At 42.1% G+C, this 18046-nt stretch overlaps 2 protein-coding genes and 2 long non-coding RNA genes across 4 annotated transcripts; 2 read left to right on the forward strand and 2 right to left on the reverse strand.

Annotated features, from left to right (window-relative positions):
- Nucleotides 1-1938, reverse strand: LOC143007070 (uncharacterized). Its single transcript, XR_012964351.1, has 2 exons — nt 1418-1938; nt 1-1256 (listed from the first exon to the last, which is right to left on the reverse strand). It is a non-coding gene; the product is annotated as an uncharacterized LOC143007070 (long non-coding RNA).
- A 188-nt stretch (nt 1939-2126) lies between these two features.
- Nucleotides 2127-4583, reverse strand: gsdf (gonadal somatic cell derived factor). The gene is made up of 5 exons (XM_076158431.1): nt 4373-4583; nt 4016-4173; nt 3819-3902; nt 3591-3718; nt 2127-3248 (listed from the first exon to the last, which is right to left on the reverse strand). Exons 1-5 carry the CDS (start codon nt 4486-4488, stop codon nt 3105-3107), a joined length of 630 nt encoding a protein of 209 aa, XP_076014546.1. The 5' UTR covers nt 4489-4583; the 3' UTR covers nt 2127-3104.
- A 2320-nt stretch (nt 4584-6903) lies between these two features.
- LOC143007058 (uncharacterized) lies at nt 6904-7589 on the forward strand. The gene is made up of 3 exons (XR_012964350.1): nt 6904-7081; nt 7263-7336; nt 7435-7589. It is a non-coding gene; the product is annotated as an uncharacterized LOC143007058 (long non-coding RNA).
- Nucleotides 7590-8637: 1048 nt separating this feature from the next.
- On the forward strand, nt 8638-13216 carry ppef2b (protein phosphatase with EF-hand domain 2b). The gene is given in 16 exon segments (XM_076158423.1): nt 8638-8650; nt 8840-8967; nt 9259-9313; nt 9430-9605; nt 9726-9843; nt 9934-9980; nt 10056-10222; nt 10307-10343; nt 10457-10606; nt 10699-11031; nt 11137-11322; nt 11416-11558; nt 11861-11967; nt 12223-12386; nt 12480-12567; nt 12728-13216. Coding segments are annotated over 16 exon segments (2097 nt in total). The 3' UTR covers nt 12913-13216.
- Nucleotides 13217-18046: the final 4830 nt, after the last annotated feature.

Genomic DNA, 18046 nt, shown 5'->3' on the forward strand with positions numbered 1-18046 from the left:
ATAGGTGCCAGTATAATTTATTGTTAATATCACACGACTTGAATCTTTAATATGGACATGATGAGAAGAACATGATGCACTGTTATATTAAGATCATGATTGAACATTATTTAATTTTTCTCATTGAATATAACACTTGTGACTGAAGCAGCAAATCAAAGGCTTTCATAGTGCCATCACAATAACCAATAAAAACTCTTCATATTTATATCTTTCCAGAGAACTTTTCCATCGCTCTTTTGAATCAATACAGCTGTGCAGTAATTAAGTTTTACACATTGTCTACTTGGTGCACAGCAAAGATGGGTTTATGCATGCAAATGTATAATTGACCCACATCGGCCTTTATGTTCAGATACAAAATTTCATCAAAGGTAAAACAGCTTAAACTCACAATAAACAAATACAAGTATCTACTAAAAAAAAGAGAGGATTTGTCTTGACAATTTTCCTACAGCATTTACAGTATATGCTTACAGGATGGATGTATATGCTGTATATGGATTACTTTACAGCTCTGACTATAGTGATTATTATTAATAATAATAATAATATTAATACGTATTAAACAAGAGATGTTTGCAGTAAATGTGAACCTATGATGAGCCTAGATGAAAATAAAACAAACAAATATCTCACAATATTCCATGAATATAAAAATCTAGCTCACAAAAGTACATTTTCTATTAACTATGACACATTTGCAAATCTTTCATTGCCTAAACCCTCTTCTACTCTACCTCACTGCACTGGCATGTTTAGATTCCATTTCTTTTAAGGCTCCCTCATGATAGCTGACTCTTTTATAATTGGTTAGCAGCTTAAATAAACTATATAGAATCACGCTTATTCTGCCACATGGTATTTTGTATGGTCAGTCCTTATTTTCTACCCTCTGCCTTCTCGATTAGACTGATTTGGTGGTCTTTGCCAAAAAGTGACCAGATAGGGTGGACATTTAATCAATCTGTCTCCCAGGAGGCCTTGCTGGGTGACAATCTGTATGCAGAATACTGTCCCTGTGTCCGGTCTGTTGAAGTGGTGTGTGACATCATAACGGAGGCCACAGTTATCATCAATCACGGTGGGACTGCTGTGTACATCCAATGTGCCTGCAGTGGGGGCAGTGGATTTTAGCTCCAGCTGTTCTTGTCCTACGGCAGACATATCCACAGGCAAAACCACAAAAGCGTTCTGAAAGCTCTCTCCAATGGTGCACTTTAGCTCTGTAGGCCAGCAGTACTCCCCAAGATCAGCTGAGGAGAAAGAAGTTTAGAAAAGCAAATCATAAAACAGGTTTATATCTCTCAGGGAGCAATGCAGAAACATTCACTGCCGATAATACTTGTTCATCGTGTCTGCTTGAGAAATCAGGTCAATGAACACAATCCTGCATGAGTGTTAATGTCTTCCTTACCTTCTGTGGAACCTTTGAGGCGTATATTGTGATTATCCTGAAGTTGTATTTTTTTGATAAACACTAGTCCACTGCACTCCATCAAGCACTCACTTGGTAATTCATTCCTGTTGGGGAGCAAACTCAGCGTAGGTGCCCTCTCTGAACATTCAATAGCCCCCACGGCCAGGAGAAGTGTGGACAGAATGCCACACGTCACCCAGACTGTGAAATATCTGGACATCATCTCCAGAATGAAAAAACCTTTTAAAAATACTCCCAAAGATGAGTTGTAGTCCAGGTCTCACAATCTGGCAGTTGCAGTTGTCTTATGCTGTCGATATTTTGCTAGTTGACTAAATAAAGAGAATAGAGAGAATAAGTTGCAACAGGGGTCAGTATGATTTCCGTGTTAAATTGCATGCAGCACAAGTGAGAATGCTGAAGACCTCCTCTGAAGTGCGCAACAAGATACTCTTCCCCTGAGGTGTGTCAGGATTCCTGCCAACATTTCTCCCTGTGCTATTTTCCTCCCTGCAGAACTTTGTGGAACTGACTGACATGCAAACTATTGTTTGCTGGCATATGTGATGACTTTGATAAGAAACACAACACATTAATGACTGTAAACAGCGTGATCTTAATCCATTTATTCAGTCACAAAATCCATACAAATGATCAAGATGCAACATCACAACTACAATAAAAACTTTAAAAAATGTGGTGCTGATTCATTCATGATGAGTTATAGTGTATAACATATCACATTATGAAAAAGAATGATCAAAAATACATGCAAAAGTGAGTGGTGAGATTGCATTAGTAAAAAAAAGAACTTAGTAATATATCAACCAAAACATGCTTTATGTATATAATATGTGAGTGTGTCAGCTGTCAAGGGAATTAAAATGAGATGACTGAACAAAAAAATCAAATGTTTCTTTATCACAATGTTAATGATAAACTCAATGTAGAATTTCCTTTATTTGCTTGCTTTTTTTGCTTTTAACATTCTGCTTTCCACAAAACTGGACATGACTTCTGAGTAACTCACTCTCATTGCATTTACAGAAAAGAGTTTATGTTTGGGTTTACAATTAGCACATTGGGCTTTCCCTATATTAAAGACAATATCTATTGTGATTCTGTTTAAGATGAGATAAACAGTCAGGCAGCAATTCTACCACAAATGAGAAGAAAGCCAACTGGCCTGGAGAGAATTTGGCTCTGGTCAAACATTTTTGGAGGGAACACTCAGTAGTGGTTGGTCACTTTAAATAGCTCAGTACGCCCATTAGATTTGTTTAAAGCTAAACTGACCTCATGTATCAACTGCTGTGTCAACTCCTCTTTACCCAACTGTTTCCAGATCTTTGTACATGCAGATACCTGGATTACAGGAATTAACATGTCAAAGGTTGTTCATTTCCTCAATAACAAAATACACAGGAGATGGACAGATTTCTTGGATAATAACAGGAATTACAAACCGAATTGTTAGGGAGAGACTGATGTAGGTCGTTGAATACACACTGAAATTACACCAGTTTGCAAAAGCATTTATGTTATGCAGAGATGCGTGTGCTTGTGTTTATCTGTGTTTCACATTGCTCATTAACATGGAACCTTCTGGAACATATTTTGTGTCTGCTCATCAATGTGTGTGCCAAGTGCCTCGAAAAGTTACGCAAGACTACAAACCAAAACTTTACTCCTCACTGGGCAGCTGGTGGTTGCCAAGCCCACAGCCGCAGCTACTGCTCAGCTGCACAGAGGAGATGACGAGGGCACTGAGTTCGTCCATGTAGAGGATGGGCACCATTTTCTGGGAGGTGGGCTGACAACATGGCATCTGGACCCAGAATGAGACAGAGAGAAGAAGCAGAGTGATAAGAAAACAGCAACATTATCAGTCAATAAAACAAATCCATGTGAGTGTTGTTACCCAAAAAGTCGAGGATAGACTGCAGAATATTACATTTCTAATTTCTGACAAAGAAAACTGTTCAGATAGAGCATGCTTCATATTTAGGAGCATATTTCTGCTGCCGCTAGCTAAAATGGGGAGTGCCTTCGATAATTCATGTTGGCAGCACAACAGTGGGAACAGGTATGTGTATTGGTAACCAAGTCAGCCTCCTGGCACACAAAGAAAACTGTGTACTGGTCTTATTGTTGAGGAATGTGTATGCACCTGATCATGGGCCTCCTGGGTGTCTGTGTGAGAGGCTGGGCAGCGCAGAGTGTGGTCAGGGTTGCAAGCTGTACACTTGACAATGGTGAGGCTCTCAGGATAGATGACCCAGTTGTCCCAGCCCAGGTCTGTCAAATGTAAAAAGGGATGCAACAGGAGAGATTATGGCTTTGTTACATCACAGCCTGGATAAATATGAATGCAGACACACAAACAAACACTTTGCACCTCTCATGACGATCTCAGAGGCTATGGTGCAACATTGCAGGCTTGCATTGTTTCCAGCAGCAGGTGCCACAGAGAGAGCTGGAACTGGAGCAACATTAGAGATTCAGTCACATAAGTGGCTGAAGTTACAGATGAAGATGAAACAAAAGCATTGTGTGTGCACTATTAGAAGCTGATTGTAAAATATCTGTTTGTACCTGGATTGCCTTTGGCTTTGTGAGCGATGGTACTGAATGTGCTCTTCCACTGCTCCCTGATGCCGTCCAGGCCGCCCGCAGGTAGCTGAGGCTCAGTCTGCAGGTTGAGTTCCCTCAGGAGCCCCTTCCTGATGGAATGCACCGACTCAACATGGCACCTGCACGTAGACATGACTCCGGTGATTATGCACACATGCTATCTGACCTCCCCGAAAGAAACCTTGGAAGCAGCTATGTAGACCTTTGCCTGCTCCAAGAAGAAGCAATGTTGTTTTAAAAGATAATTAGTTATGCTGCTGAAGCTCGAAAACAACATAATGTAAATCATTGTGTTGCATAAGGAAGTTTGATACTGACCTGTTGTGCCTTGGGGTCGCTGGTTCTTCTCCAGATGGATGCAAGACAAATGCAATCACCATTGAGTAAACCAGAAACATCGTCATGCTGAAGAGCGCAAAGGACATGGTGGACATGCTGTCGAACCGTAATAAAACTAATTTCAAATCAGGCTTTGGTAGGATGAAGGCTGAGGTGGATTGAGGTTCTATGCATCCGTTGGAGGGCGAAATAGTAGTGACCGATGCAGGATGCTGCAAGAGATTTTGTTTGCCACAGCCTGGGAACCTTTTTTTTTATCTTCCTGTACCCCAGCTTGACCTTGAGATACTTAACATTGTTGTCTTGTGCCGTGTTCTGTGTGAAACAGAACAAGGAGGATGATCCAACAGAGAAAGACAGAGCGACACAAGACACTGGGGGGAGGCATGCATACACAATAATGTGGTATGTATATGAACATACCACGGTCACAGTGTGCATGACTGAATTACTATAAGTGACAGAAACACAAATACAAGGAGAATCACCGATAAATAACAATAATGATTAATAATTTGTGCACCTGACCTGTTGATTTGCTTTCTCTCAACCAAACGTAACACAGACTATTACATAACTACTGTCACACCATTAATATACAGTATCATTATCATTATTTACACAAATATACATACGTATAAACATTAACCTAAAGTTAAGATAGACTGAATTCCTGTAGCTGAAGCTATAACACACCAGGTGGCCATTCACTGATGAATGGTTATCTCTCAAGTTTTTTTTTTAGAGCTCAGGCAAATTTTTGAACTGACATGAAAGGCAGAAATCTCCACTGATAAACATAATAACAACATTGTTTTCTGTGCAGTTGTGGTTCAAGGCCAGAATTTGGGAGGGCAGAAATGTTAACACAAAGCAATTATGCTCCTGCAGGTGATGTTAATATCTCAAATTGCTTGTAAGCCAGAAGTATCAGAGACACCGATGAACGGTGTCCTCATGTCCTCGCATGGCCTCTCCCTACTCAGGCCTAAACTGGGTCAGAATGCAGGGGAAACTTTCCCATGAGGCCTCAAATGCTAACTTCCATGCTCCAGTGAAGAGAGAATAACTTTCAAAGCATAATTCTTCAACACGATGCAGGAATGTTTGGTACAAGATCATACAAGACTGGCAAAGTAGTAGACATAATAGACATAGGGTTCTCAACATGACATAACTGAGGTATCATCATCAACATATTTTCAAACCTGTAGAAAGTTGTATTTACAGACAATATGACAATATTTAATATTAGTGTCATGTTTTTTCATTGTAACTTTGTAGACAGGAATCATTCAAAGCCTCAACAATATTAGCAGTAAAATATACAAGTATTGTAATACAATGGCCCATTGTGAAAAGTTGTTCTTATGAGTGTTAAAATGTTGATGCCATCATGATCACCTCATTCACTGAATTGAATGGAAATTTGGGAAAACTGTGAAGCAATTCCACGTTGAGTAAAATTACTAGAACTATTTAGATCAGGGGTTCTCAAACTGTGGTACATGTGCCACCAGTGGTAGTTTAAGTTACCTGCAGAAATTACTGCATTATTTGTTATTGTCGGTGCTGCTGTTTAGTCTCCATAAACTTTTTTATTTAAACTAAAGTTGCCACGGAGATGCACGCTGTTAAAACTCTTATCACAGATCTATGTGTGTTAACCAAGTCACTTAACCTGGTTATGGAAATCCGGTTTCCAGAAACGTGGGGGTTAATCAGGTTACTGAAGTGCGTGTAAACACTGCATGACAACACAAATGATCTTATGTAAGGGATCCAACAAGTCTTAACAACAGTGTGAAGATGTTAATCTCAGGCCTCACAGTCACGTCTCAACGTCTCAGAGCAGGAAAAGTTCCAGGGGGAAAAAACTGCAGCCTCATCCTTTTTGTTTTTGTTTTTTTAAGCAAACACTGCCTATGGTTTGATTCATTCAGCAGTATCAATCAATCACTCGCCTTCATTCAAAATTCAACACCTTCAGTGTGATGTTTTACCCAGCTGGGCGATGTCAACCATTCAATGGCAATGTTTGATATTTGTACAAAATGATTTAATGTTGTTTAAAAATGTTATCAGTGCGAAGGCCATGTGGACCTAGAAAAGGAAGCTACTCTCAGCCTTTGCTACTAAAAGATCACTGATACAACTAAAGAAACATTGTGTCTATGATGTGTTCACAGTAGAAACCACAGTAGAATTGATTTAATACATTTATAAATAAGCAGCTTCTACTATTATGCGTTGCTACATAATACATAGTATTCTAATGCTATAATAATAATAATACTATACTGTATATAGGTATACATCATTTTATACTTCTGTATGTCACACCTGAGGTCAGTGTGGGATAAAGGAGCTTTATACACATGAATGAGTGAAGTCCTTGAGTATCAGACACCTCCCACCACTTCCTTGTTGTAGTGCTGTGGGAAGTTACACCATTGGCAGCTGCTGCCGGCTGTCAGCACAAAGGGCCTTTATACACAAACAGCCCATCGGGGAGGATTCATATTGCAGATGTTCCTCAAATAAACAAAGGACATTGCTGAAATTTGTTTCAAGATACAGAGACAGGGGAAGGTGGACAAGATGATATTTTGTTTCAGTGTTTGTTTCAGTTCATTTATTGTAGTGTTGCAGATTTCACAGCATAACATTGGGGACAAGGTCATTATTGTAAGTTCAGTACCAGAAAATCAGTAAATAAGTTTGTAAATAGTTTGAGAAATAAGTATTTTGCATTTGCATACATAGAATATGAAAAATCTTGTATTGAATATCTTGTTAAAATTGTTAGTAGCAGTTAACAATTGTAAACAGTTACATTTTGTTTGCTTCCATATTTTGTGTATTTAAGCATCATCAACAACAGTATATGAAGCATACTGATGATGCATCCTCTCTGAATCATCAGGCCAACTATCTAAACAGGTGCTGCCCTTTATAAGAGCCTTTATCTGTTTATTCTGCATAGATGCCAGCCATAGTAAAATGTAATCCTAATCTACTTACATCTTGTTTTGTTCAAGTGGTCACGAGGTTTGAGACAAGACAATTACCAATACTGCTCATCACCAGCCTTGGCCAGTGTGTTTGCAGGCACAGATGGTGCGTCTGAGGCCTCACCGATCCAAGAACAACACAACCACCACAAGAACGATGGAATTCCTATCTGTATTTTGTATGCAGAGATGACGAAGAAGTGAGCCAGGGGAATGAAAGAAAGCTAACCTCTCCAGGTAAGGCTGTGCCATTCTGGTGAGTTTCTATTTAATTCATGTGTTAATAATTTCATTTCATTTTATAGCTGTCATTTAAGATGGTTACATCTGGGTCCTGTATGAGGGTAGTTTGGCTGAAGAAGTGAAGGAGATTGTCCACTCACACACGGTCAGAAAAACTGAGAAACAAAATACCTTCAGAGATAAAAGCTGGCAAGCCAAACAATATCAAAAACATTCAAGATAGATAACCAATAATACTTCTGCTCATAGTTATCCTCATTACCATACAGGTACTTTACCCAAAAACAGATCATTTCAACTAACAAATCAAATTGGATACACCTGTGTGCCACACGGGCATATCAAAGACAGCCTATGGTTGGCTCAGGTCCTTTTTACCAAACAAGGAACTGCTGCTGGCGGTGAGAACAGAGGCTCTTTAGTCAGATAATAAAGATACTTTGGTGTAAACGCTTTGTTTTACTGGTGGTGGTGGTGGAGTGACGGGCACAGTCTGTCACAAAGATTTAAGAGGGAAATCTTATAGATTCAGGTTATATTCAGATTTTCTACTGCACTAAATGATGTCATAGTGAAATGACTGAGCAGCCAAATAAAGGCCTTGTAGTATTTTAGGGTTTTTGGGGGTGAAAGGGGACAAACATTTCCTTCTATTACATTTTTTTATTGCAAACATTCTGAAATACCGTCCCACCCAAACATGTGCAGTGTGAATGTGACTGTTTGACAGTGAGGAGAGCAAAGGGTCATGGGATGTGGCATGGTTAAACCAGTGTTCCAGCGGAGGAAGCAAGAAAGAGGTCCAACTTGCACCAGCAATCAAACAGTGACCAGTCGAGGTTTGCACGTTAAAAACTTTACATACATGTACATTTATACACTGACTGTATTAATGGACTCATTTTTATTGTATTAACTGTCATTTATGTCATCTTAGCAAGCTTCTCATGTCCAGGTAAATATGTTTCTGATACCATTAACTTCAAAATGCATTTCCAATGTATAGAAATGGGTTTCCATTAGCAATATTGAGTAAATCTTACTTTCTCTCCTAAATGTTAATGCAATCCTTGAAGCTGCCACTGGTGAGTTTTACCAAAAAAAATGGAACACAGTATTGTTAAACATCAATATCTCTAAATGTTTGAAAGTGACAAAAAGTAAATATTTTCCTGGTCTACTCCATTAGCCATCAGAGCTGCTTTGTTGATCCAGCGCTGGTACCGTCAGTATGTAGCACGGCTGGAGATCAGGCGCAGATGCACGTGGAACATCTTCCAGTCTATAGAATACGCAGGGCAGCAGGACCAGATTAAGGTCAGCCAGTTTGCAGCAGTATGAATTTCAATGTGTGTATAAAGCAGAATGTTTTCAGACAGACACTGTACGATTCTAACCCCAGTTTTTTCGTACCTGACGGTTTGTAGAGTTGAATTTCAGCCTAATCGGACATCGTTTCTGCAGTCTGATTTCCCCACATTTCAGGGAAAGATGCTGTGTTTATGCAAGCTGGCCATAGTGCTGACAGGCGGCTTTGCACTGATTTGAAAATATGAACATGGAGATCTGTCTATTAGCACCCTTTAATAAAAAACTCTGTCCATGCAGCTCCACAGCTTTTTCAGCTACTTGATGGACCACTTCACCCCGGCCAACAATCAAAGTAAGACGATGCCTGAAATTCACTGAGCTGTCATCATTTAATTCCAGTTTCTCCTCCCTGCTGGCATGATTCCTGAGCTCCCTTTCTCTCTTTTTTCCCTTTGCCTCCCATGTTAGGGAATCTTATATCTCACATCTACCTTGAGCATGGAATTTGTCAAGCCACAGATTGGGAGATATACATTTCCTACCACAGCATTGAGGTTTCTGATTGCTACACTGGCCCTCATCTCAACTTTCCCATGACTTTTTGTGGGGTATCGAAGCTGGTAGAAACGTTCAAGCACAAACAAGTAGGTACACAGGCATGTGATGTACACAGAGGGTAGAAATATTCAGGCACACACATGTACAGGCAATAATTAAAAACCACAAGTGGCAGAGCACATTCCATTCTATTTGTTTTTCCCCAGTAGCAGCTTCATTCGCGATACGTTCTGCAGCTTCTTGGAGAAACTTGGAGACTTCTGCGAGTTCTGCCCAACATCAATCATGTCTCGACCTGCCACACCAAGGAGATCACCATATGCGGTACACAAGTGATACTCACTCCTACATTTTCATGCATTCTGTATTTTAATATTGCCTCTCGCCCTTTATACTATAATTGTTTCTTCCCAGGTGATTTACATGGACACCTTGAAGATCTCCTATTGGTATTCTATAAGGTACATCACTACACTAATACACCAGGCAACCAGCTTATAATTCAATTTCAGTTAACTGTAACTTAACCTGTCCAGAATGGATTGCCCTCCTCGGAGAAACCTTATGTTTTCAATGGCGACTATGTGGATCGTGGTAAAAACTCTTTGGAGATCCTGCTTATCCTGTTTGCCTTCCTGCTGCTTTATCCCAATGATGTCCATCTGAACAGAGGGAACCATGAGGATCACATGGTTAACCTCAGGTATTTTTTGAGAATAAATGTAGATTTACTAGTATTACCCATAGGTGGTTAGTTGTTTTCTAATTTATTGTGAATTTATTCCAGATACGGTTTTACAAAAGAGGTTCTGGGAAAATACAAGGTAGGGGTTGTTCATTTTGCTTTCACCTGGACGTTATGTCATACCTGAATGAGAATGTCATAGTCCTTTAACCACGTGTGTGTGAGTCTCAGTAACCTTCTCTTGGTCTACAGGTTCATGGCAAGAAGATCCTGAATCTGTTCCAGAAGATCTTCAGCTGGCTGCCTGTGGCCACTGTGATTGATCAGAAGGTGCTGGTTGTGCACGGAGGGATCTCTGCCACTACAGACCTTAAGCTCATATCCAGAATTGAGCGACACAAAGTAAGATTGCTCTAGCAATATCCTTCTCCTTAAAGATCCAGTCACGTGTCTGTGTGTTAAATGTCTACTCATCTGTTTGCGAATGTGTGCAGTACGCATCAGTTCTCAGACCACCCCAGCAGAGCCAGCAGGCAGTCGCTGGTAGTAAGTCTCTGAAGATGGACAAGAATGGTGAAAAGGTCTGTGGACCAGCAGAGAATCGCCGTCGAGTTTGCTCTATGAGTCACCAGAGCTCCGGTCCAGGTCAAAGACTTGACCTCCCAACTCGTTCGGCGTCCTTGAGCGGTTGTCTTACCTGGTCGGTGGAGGAGGAGCTCCAGAGGAGACGCAGAAAGGCTGGTTTTGAGCAGATCTATCGAGGCCAATCGAAGTCAGACTCCTCACACTCAGAGTCTGGAGACACGGAAGAGGATGAGTGGAAACAAGTAAAAGATGGGAACAATAGTGAATTTCAGTGTTTTTTTCTGGTTTTGAGTGATCGCATTCTTTATTTGGAGATTAATTGGAGTCGATCTCCATTCGCCAAACAGATGGTGGATTTATTATGGAGTGACCCCATGACCCAAAATGGCTGCATTCCCAATGAGGTGCGCGGAGGAGGATGCTATTGGGGTCCGGATGTCACCGAAGATGTGCTAAGAAGACATAACCTCCAACTCCTCATCCGGTCCCACGAGTGCAAGCAGGACGGCTATGAGTTCTGCCACGACCGCAAGGTAATGTTGAGATGTGAGGGAGAGATTTTGGACGGAAAGCCTGAAGTTCACTGCTGAATCAAGCATTTCTTTCTTACTGTCCCTTGTGTCCAGGTGCTGACTATCTTTTCAGCGTCTAACTACTATGAGGTGGGCAGTAACCGAGGAGCCTACATCAGAATGGGCCATGATCTGGTGCCCCATTGCATTCAGTACCAGGCTAGCCGAACATCCCGAGAGCTCACGCTAAGACAAAGGCAAGATGATATAGTTTGTAGTTTTAGGTTTTAGGTTAAAATACAAAAAGGTAATGGTAAATGATGGGGGAAATGTATGCATTGTTTTAGGTCAAGGCCCTTTAAGATCAGTGGGAGGTCAGCAGAAGTGTGAACTCCAATCATGCGAGCAATCCAATTTATCAGATAGCTTTGACACATCAAGACAAACAAATACACTGTGTACAATGATGCATGAGGGAGCGCGTCCAGATTAGCCAGTATGTGTTTACCGATAAAGATTTATTCAGTAAAATAAAGACTTTTTCCACTTGTTTTTTCAGTATTGGGTGGACGGAGAGATCGGCTCTACAAGCTCTGAGGGAACAACTGTTTATGCATAAGTCTGATCTGATCAGTGCATGCCAGGAATTTGACTGCGATAACACAGGTATTGGAAAACAGCTGCTAAAACTCAAAAGCTATTTTATGATAGTTTGTAAAGAAACTAAAATATAAGCATACTATATACTGCCCACTTTTTCTAAATACATCGAGGACTCTAGCTTCAGTTTGGGGACATGATTTAAACCTCCTCCGCCTCCAGAACTGTGTAAAGTAGGAGTTTACCGCCATCTAGTGGCAGTATATCAGAATGTAAATCATGGCTCTAAACTCCAAACATTTTGCCCCCTGTGTGTCCCAGGGATGATTTCTCTGAAACACTGGGCCAGTGCCACGGAAAAAGTACTGAAGCTGGGTCTGCCCTGGAGGGTTCTGCGGCCACAGCTCGTCAGCAGCACCCAGGATGGTGCAGTGGACTACCAGCAATGGATAAGGGAACTGTCCATCACTGAGCCCAAGCTAGAGGTCTGCATCATCCAACCAGTATCCAGAACAAGAAATTAATCTGTGATATTATCCATGCACATTCAGAAACATCATTCATCTCTTCCATGACAGATCTCTGATACCAGTATCTTGGAGACCATGTACAAAAACCATTCCAACCTGGAAACCATTTTCCGAATCATAGATACAGATCATTCAGGTCAGTAAGCACCTTAGCCTGGATCTAACCCACTCTCCAAGCCTGTTAGTTGATGGGAATATAGTACCCCTCTTCTAAAGGGGGCTTGCTGTCAGTCCTCTATAAATGGCTGACATACATTTAAAATACACAAATGTCCTCTTCTTCTGTCTCCTTCAAGGTCTAATCTCATTTGAGGAGTTCCGTCAGACCTGGAAACTCCTGAGCTCCCATCTAAAGACTGAGATCAGTGATGAAGCCATAGCAGACCTCGCTCAGAGCATTGACTTTAACAAGGACGGGAGCATCGATATCAATGAGTTTATGGAGGCCTTTCGGCTAGTAGACCTCTCTGCTCAAACATAGAGCTGATGGATAGATGTGCAGAAAATAGGCCTTGATTTGTTTACCCGCATCACAAACCTGTGGAAATTCCATTGGACCTGGATTATTAAGGTCATTATAGATTTGTTTTCTACCTCTTAGCCATCTTTACCTCCATGGACAACTTAATGAACACATTTAGTTACAGATAAAAGATACAAAACACATGATGTATTTGCCGTTCCTGTATTTGCTGTTCCTGTATAATGAGCTGTTGCAAATGCCTGACCCAAAGAATAAATCAAGATAATTTAGGGACGTTGAAGAGACAGCAGTGCTTCAACCAATTGTAAAATTACTCAAATTTGCATTAAAAAAAACATGAAAAGACGCTTTTACAAATATGAAATGCTTTATCAAAACTAATTATACATATTATTTACACTTAAGTCACCTTACATCACAATTTGACAAAAGGCAAAACATACAGTATTAAAATATAACTTAAAAGCTCAAAGAACAGTGTAGGCCAATTCAGATGAATTTTGATTGGTGTGATTTGAAGGTGGAAGTCCAGCTGAAGGATGCATTTAGGGAGAAATGTTCATAGCCTAGGAGCACTGCAGCTGAAAGCAAGGCTTCCTCTCGACTCCAGAGAGGAAGGCAGAGGAGTCCAGCAGAGGAGGAAGGTGGGGATTGTGAAGGTGATTGTACAGTTCTCGCGAACTGTACAATCACATAAGTTCAGAGATGGGAGGGGGCAAGCCTGTGGAGGGCTTTGAAGGTGAGCTAGAGGATGTTGTTGTCGATCCAGTATTGGACATGGAGCCAGTCTAGTTAAATAAGGATGGGGGTGATGCGATCGGTGAATGGGTTACAAGTGACAATACAGACAGACACACACTAAAAATAAATAAAATGTAACAAGTGACATTACAGGGCAGTTCTGAATTATTTGGAGCCTACCAAGGCGTTTATTCGAGATCTGTGATGTCACCAGTGCATGCATAGATAGAAATGTAGAACTGGGTATCATTAGCATAGCAGTGGAATTGGACAGCGTAATGATGGAGGATATTGTCAAGTGGTTGAAGGTCAATAATGACTAGCAGGGGTCATAGAACTGATCCCTGAGGAACCCCATGTGTTACAGTGGAATATGCTGACCTATGTTTTTTTTTTTTTTGGCAAATACTTTTATATTGTCAAGCTAAGAGATGATCCAGGAGAGCACAACAACAGCAAATGGCTTCACAATAGCTTCAAATGACAAGCCTGTGAGTGGCAGGGGTCGAGACCAGAGCAGCACAACAGGTCCAAGATCTGATCCGTGGCTAGGGAAAGAGACAACTTTTTTTAAACCGAGGCAATCGAGACAGTAAAATATAAGTCTTTAGTGAGTGCGTTGGATGGAAACGGTTTGAAACACCACATTCCAGAAAGAAGTATGGTCTTGTGCTTATTCTCTTACATTCTCTTGCCAGGTCAGTATTCATCCCATCTGTTTAAGGACAGTGATCATTTGGCACTGTTCTTATGGAGCCACAGAAATATGTGTATAATTATACAAGATTAAGATGTGTACAATGTGTTGATTTTGAATAAAACCCCAAATCAACATTTTAGCGATCAACAATTTTGAACAAAACATTTATTAAAGACACGTGGAGGGAAAAACCGGAGTCGACAGGCAAAACTACTCACTGTGATCGTATCTAGAGTTGCTAGTTTGATACGATTAAGATTTTTTGCCCTGTCCAGCATGCCTCTTCCGATGGTGCCTCCTGGAGTGCTGCTCCATGCTGCCAAAAGGGACTTGCCTTACCATGGACTTTAATGTTTCTGTCCATCACCATCTTGCTGCGGCTCCTGGTTAGCAGAGCGTCTCGGACTGGCATGTGGGGCAAAACATCTTGCAGAATCCAGATGTGGTGTTTCAGTCTCTGACATATTTCTGGGCTGTATACTACTAGCCATGCTCCCAGATGGGCATACACTAGAGGAAAAACTGACTCGGGAAGTGCATGATGGTAGATCACAAATGTCTGATTCCTGCTGTCGAAAAGCATTGCCCTCCCTTGAGCTGGATGAGCGGAAATTGAAAGCACCGCAACGCGAAGGCCTGGATGTTGCAAACGGAGAACTTATCTCTGATCTCACAGAACCTGTGAACTCTGAGTCGTCCCTTAAGTTAGTAGTTGCTAAATTAGCGTAATAACCGAAAGCGGAAAACCTTGATGGTGGGGGTGGAATACCGTTGCCAAACTTCACAGCAGCAGTACATTCCATATCCAGCTGATTCAATTCAGTGACAGTGAAAACATGGTCACGGGAGGACTGTGATGGTCCTGGTAGTAGAGGCAAGGATGACTCCACAGAAGTCATGATTTCATTGTCCTGCTGATGAATAGGCCTGCCCTCCATTAAGCAAGATGGGCGTAAATTGGAGTAAATACCAAAACGGGAAGCCCTTGATGGTGCCGGTGGAATACCTACGTCTGACATCTCCTGCTGATCAAAAAGCCTGCTCTCCATAACATTGCTACAGAAAGACGTTGATGGTGTTGGTGGAATATCTGTGACTGAGGCTGCAATAGTGACTTTAGCAGTGACTTTCTTCTTCTGCCGAGATTGTTTGATAGAGGAAACACTGCCACGAGGAGTCTTGGATCCTTTTCGTTTTGAGACACATTTGTCTGACTTCACATCAGTTGTGGCTTCCTTCTCCTGCTGACCGGGTTCAGGGACAGGAGAAATACTGTGGTGGGAAGACTTGGATGCTCGTCGTGATGAAACCTGCATGTCTGACTCCACATCAGCTGTACCTTCCTCCCCCTGCTGACCCAGTTCAGTGACAGAACTAACACTATGGTGGGAAGCACTCGATGCTCGCCGTGATGAAGCACGCATGGCTGACTCCACATCAGTTAGACCTTCCTCCTCCAGCTGACCCAGCTCAGTGACAGAGGAATCACTGTGGCGGGAAGTCTTGGATGCTTGTCGTGAAGAGCCATGCATGTCTGAGTCCTCATCAGTTGTACCTTCCACCTCCTGTTGACCCAGTTCAGTGACAGAAGAATCACTGTGGCGTGAAGTCTTGGATGCTCGTCGTGATGAAGCATGCATGTCTTCCGCCTCCTGCTGATTCTGTTCAGTCACAGAGGAGACACCGTCAACGGAAGTCTCCGATGGTGGTGGTGAAACACTCACGTCTGACTCCCCTTCTGTTGTAACTTCCTTCCCATGTTCACACGGTTCAGTGACAGAGGAAACACCATCACGGGAAGTCTTGGATGCTGGTCGTGATGCATCCACAGCAGAGGAATCACCATCACGGGAAGTCTTGGATGCTGGTCGTGATGCATCCACAGCAGAGGAATCACCATCGCAGGAAATCCCAGATGCTCCGCTAGTAACACCCATTTCTGCTTCCAGAGCAGTTGTGTCGCCTTCCTCCTGCTGACGCTGATCAGTGACAGAGACAACACTGCCAGTGGACGACTCCGATGCTGGTGGTGAACAACTCATGTCTGACTCCCTATCAGTTATCACTTCCTCCTCCTGCCACTCTTCAGAGACATGATCAGAGGCCATCTCCAATGGTGGTGGTGAAGCACTCACGTCTGACTCAATATCAGTTAGAAAGTCCTCCTCCTGCTGACACAATTCAGCGGGGGAACCATCAGGGCCAGTCTCCAATGGTGGTTGTGCTGAGCCATGCACGTCTGACTCCACATCATTCTCTTCATCCTCATGTGAACACATTTCAGAAAGAAAACAAACGCCGTCGCAGGTTGAAACCTCCGATGGTGCTGGTGAAACACTCACGTCCCCCTCCTGCTGATGTAGTTCAGTGACAGAGGAAACACCGTCACCGGAAGTGTGTGATGGTGATGGTGAAACTTGTTTGTCTGACTCAACAGCAGTTGTGGCTTCCTCTTCCTGCGGACACAGTTCAGTGTCAGAGGAAACACCATCACCAGAAGTCTCCAAAGGTGGTGAAACACACGTGTCTGACTCCACACCAATAACGGCCTCAGTCTCCTGCTGACTAATATCTCCTTCGTCCAAAACTGATGGTGAAACATGTGAGTCTGACTCTGCATAAGCTTCTGAATCACTTTTGTCTTGAGCGGCCAAGGCGCGTTGGGCATCTCCTTCAGATGAAAGCAGTGCAAGTGTAGCCACCATCTCTGGGAAGCAATCGCTGTAGAAGAGGGCGAGGATTTCCTCAGCATCTTTCTCTATGTGAAGATTCCAGAAATCTGTAAGTTCAGCCGCAAAGTTGGTCAGAAACTCGCAGAGGTTAACTGGCTGTAGTAGGAGCGCCGCCCTCGTTATACATTTTAATAAACTTTGCACACCTGCAGGTAATACAGTCTCCATTCCAACAATCTCTGTAAAGTAACAAAGGTAATATCCTCCTGGCATTTATCAACATGTCATCTTGTAAGACGCTCGCTTTGCATCATGAGGGCGCATGATGTCGTGGGCCGACTCACATTATGACATAAATGTCAAATTGAAGAAACCACTGGTTGAATAGCAATAGCTTACATTAGACAACCTAAAGCTATAAAGACAGTGTGACAGAATATGTTTTCACTTATGATCAAATGAGGTGGATTATGGAGTCACTAAAGTGATGTTGGCCCTATTGGACACTGGGACCGCTCATGAAATGGAGAGAAAACTAATAATTCAGTAGGCTAATCTAACATAGTCTGTGTTCAATATGGTGGGATTAAAGTCAATCAACTATTACAGGTGCACACATTATTGTTCGTGTTATTTATTGATTCTCCTCTTCCTAGATCTGTCACTTCTGGAAATGCTTACTGCAATTGTGGTATGTCCATATACTTTTGTCTCGGCCGCCCTCCCGGAGCTCATTCCTGTCTGTCTTTTCATCTCTCTGTTGGATCATCCTGCTGTTTCACACAGGACAGAGCACAAGGCAACAACGTCAAGTATCTCAAGGCCAAGCTGGAGTACAGGAAGATAACAAAAACAGGTTCCCAGGCCCTGACAAACAATACCTGCTATAGCATCCTTCTCTGGTCACCACTATCTCCTCCTCACACTGATACATAGAACCAATCTGTCTTCATCCTACGCAAGTCTGATTTAAAATTAGTTGTATTGCAGCTTGACTATACCGTACATCCACCATGTC

This window comes from Genypterus blacodes, unplaced genomic scaffold (genome assembly GCF_046128005.1).
Source record: "Genypterus blacodes isolate CSIRO-AG114 ecotype Tasmania unplaced genomic scaffold, CSIRO-AGI_Gbla_v1 ptg000077l_1, whole genome shotgun sequence".
Lineage (NCBI taxonomy): Eukaryota > Metazoa > Chordata > Actinopteri > Ophidiiformes > Ophidiidae > Genypterus > Genypterus blacodes.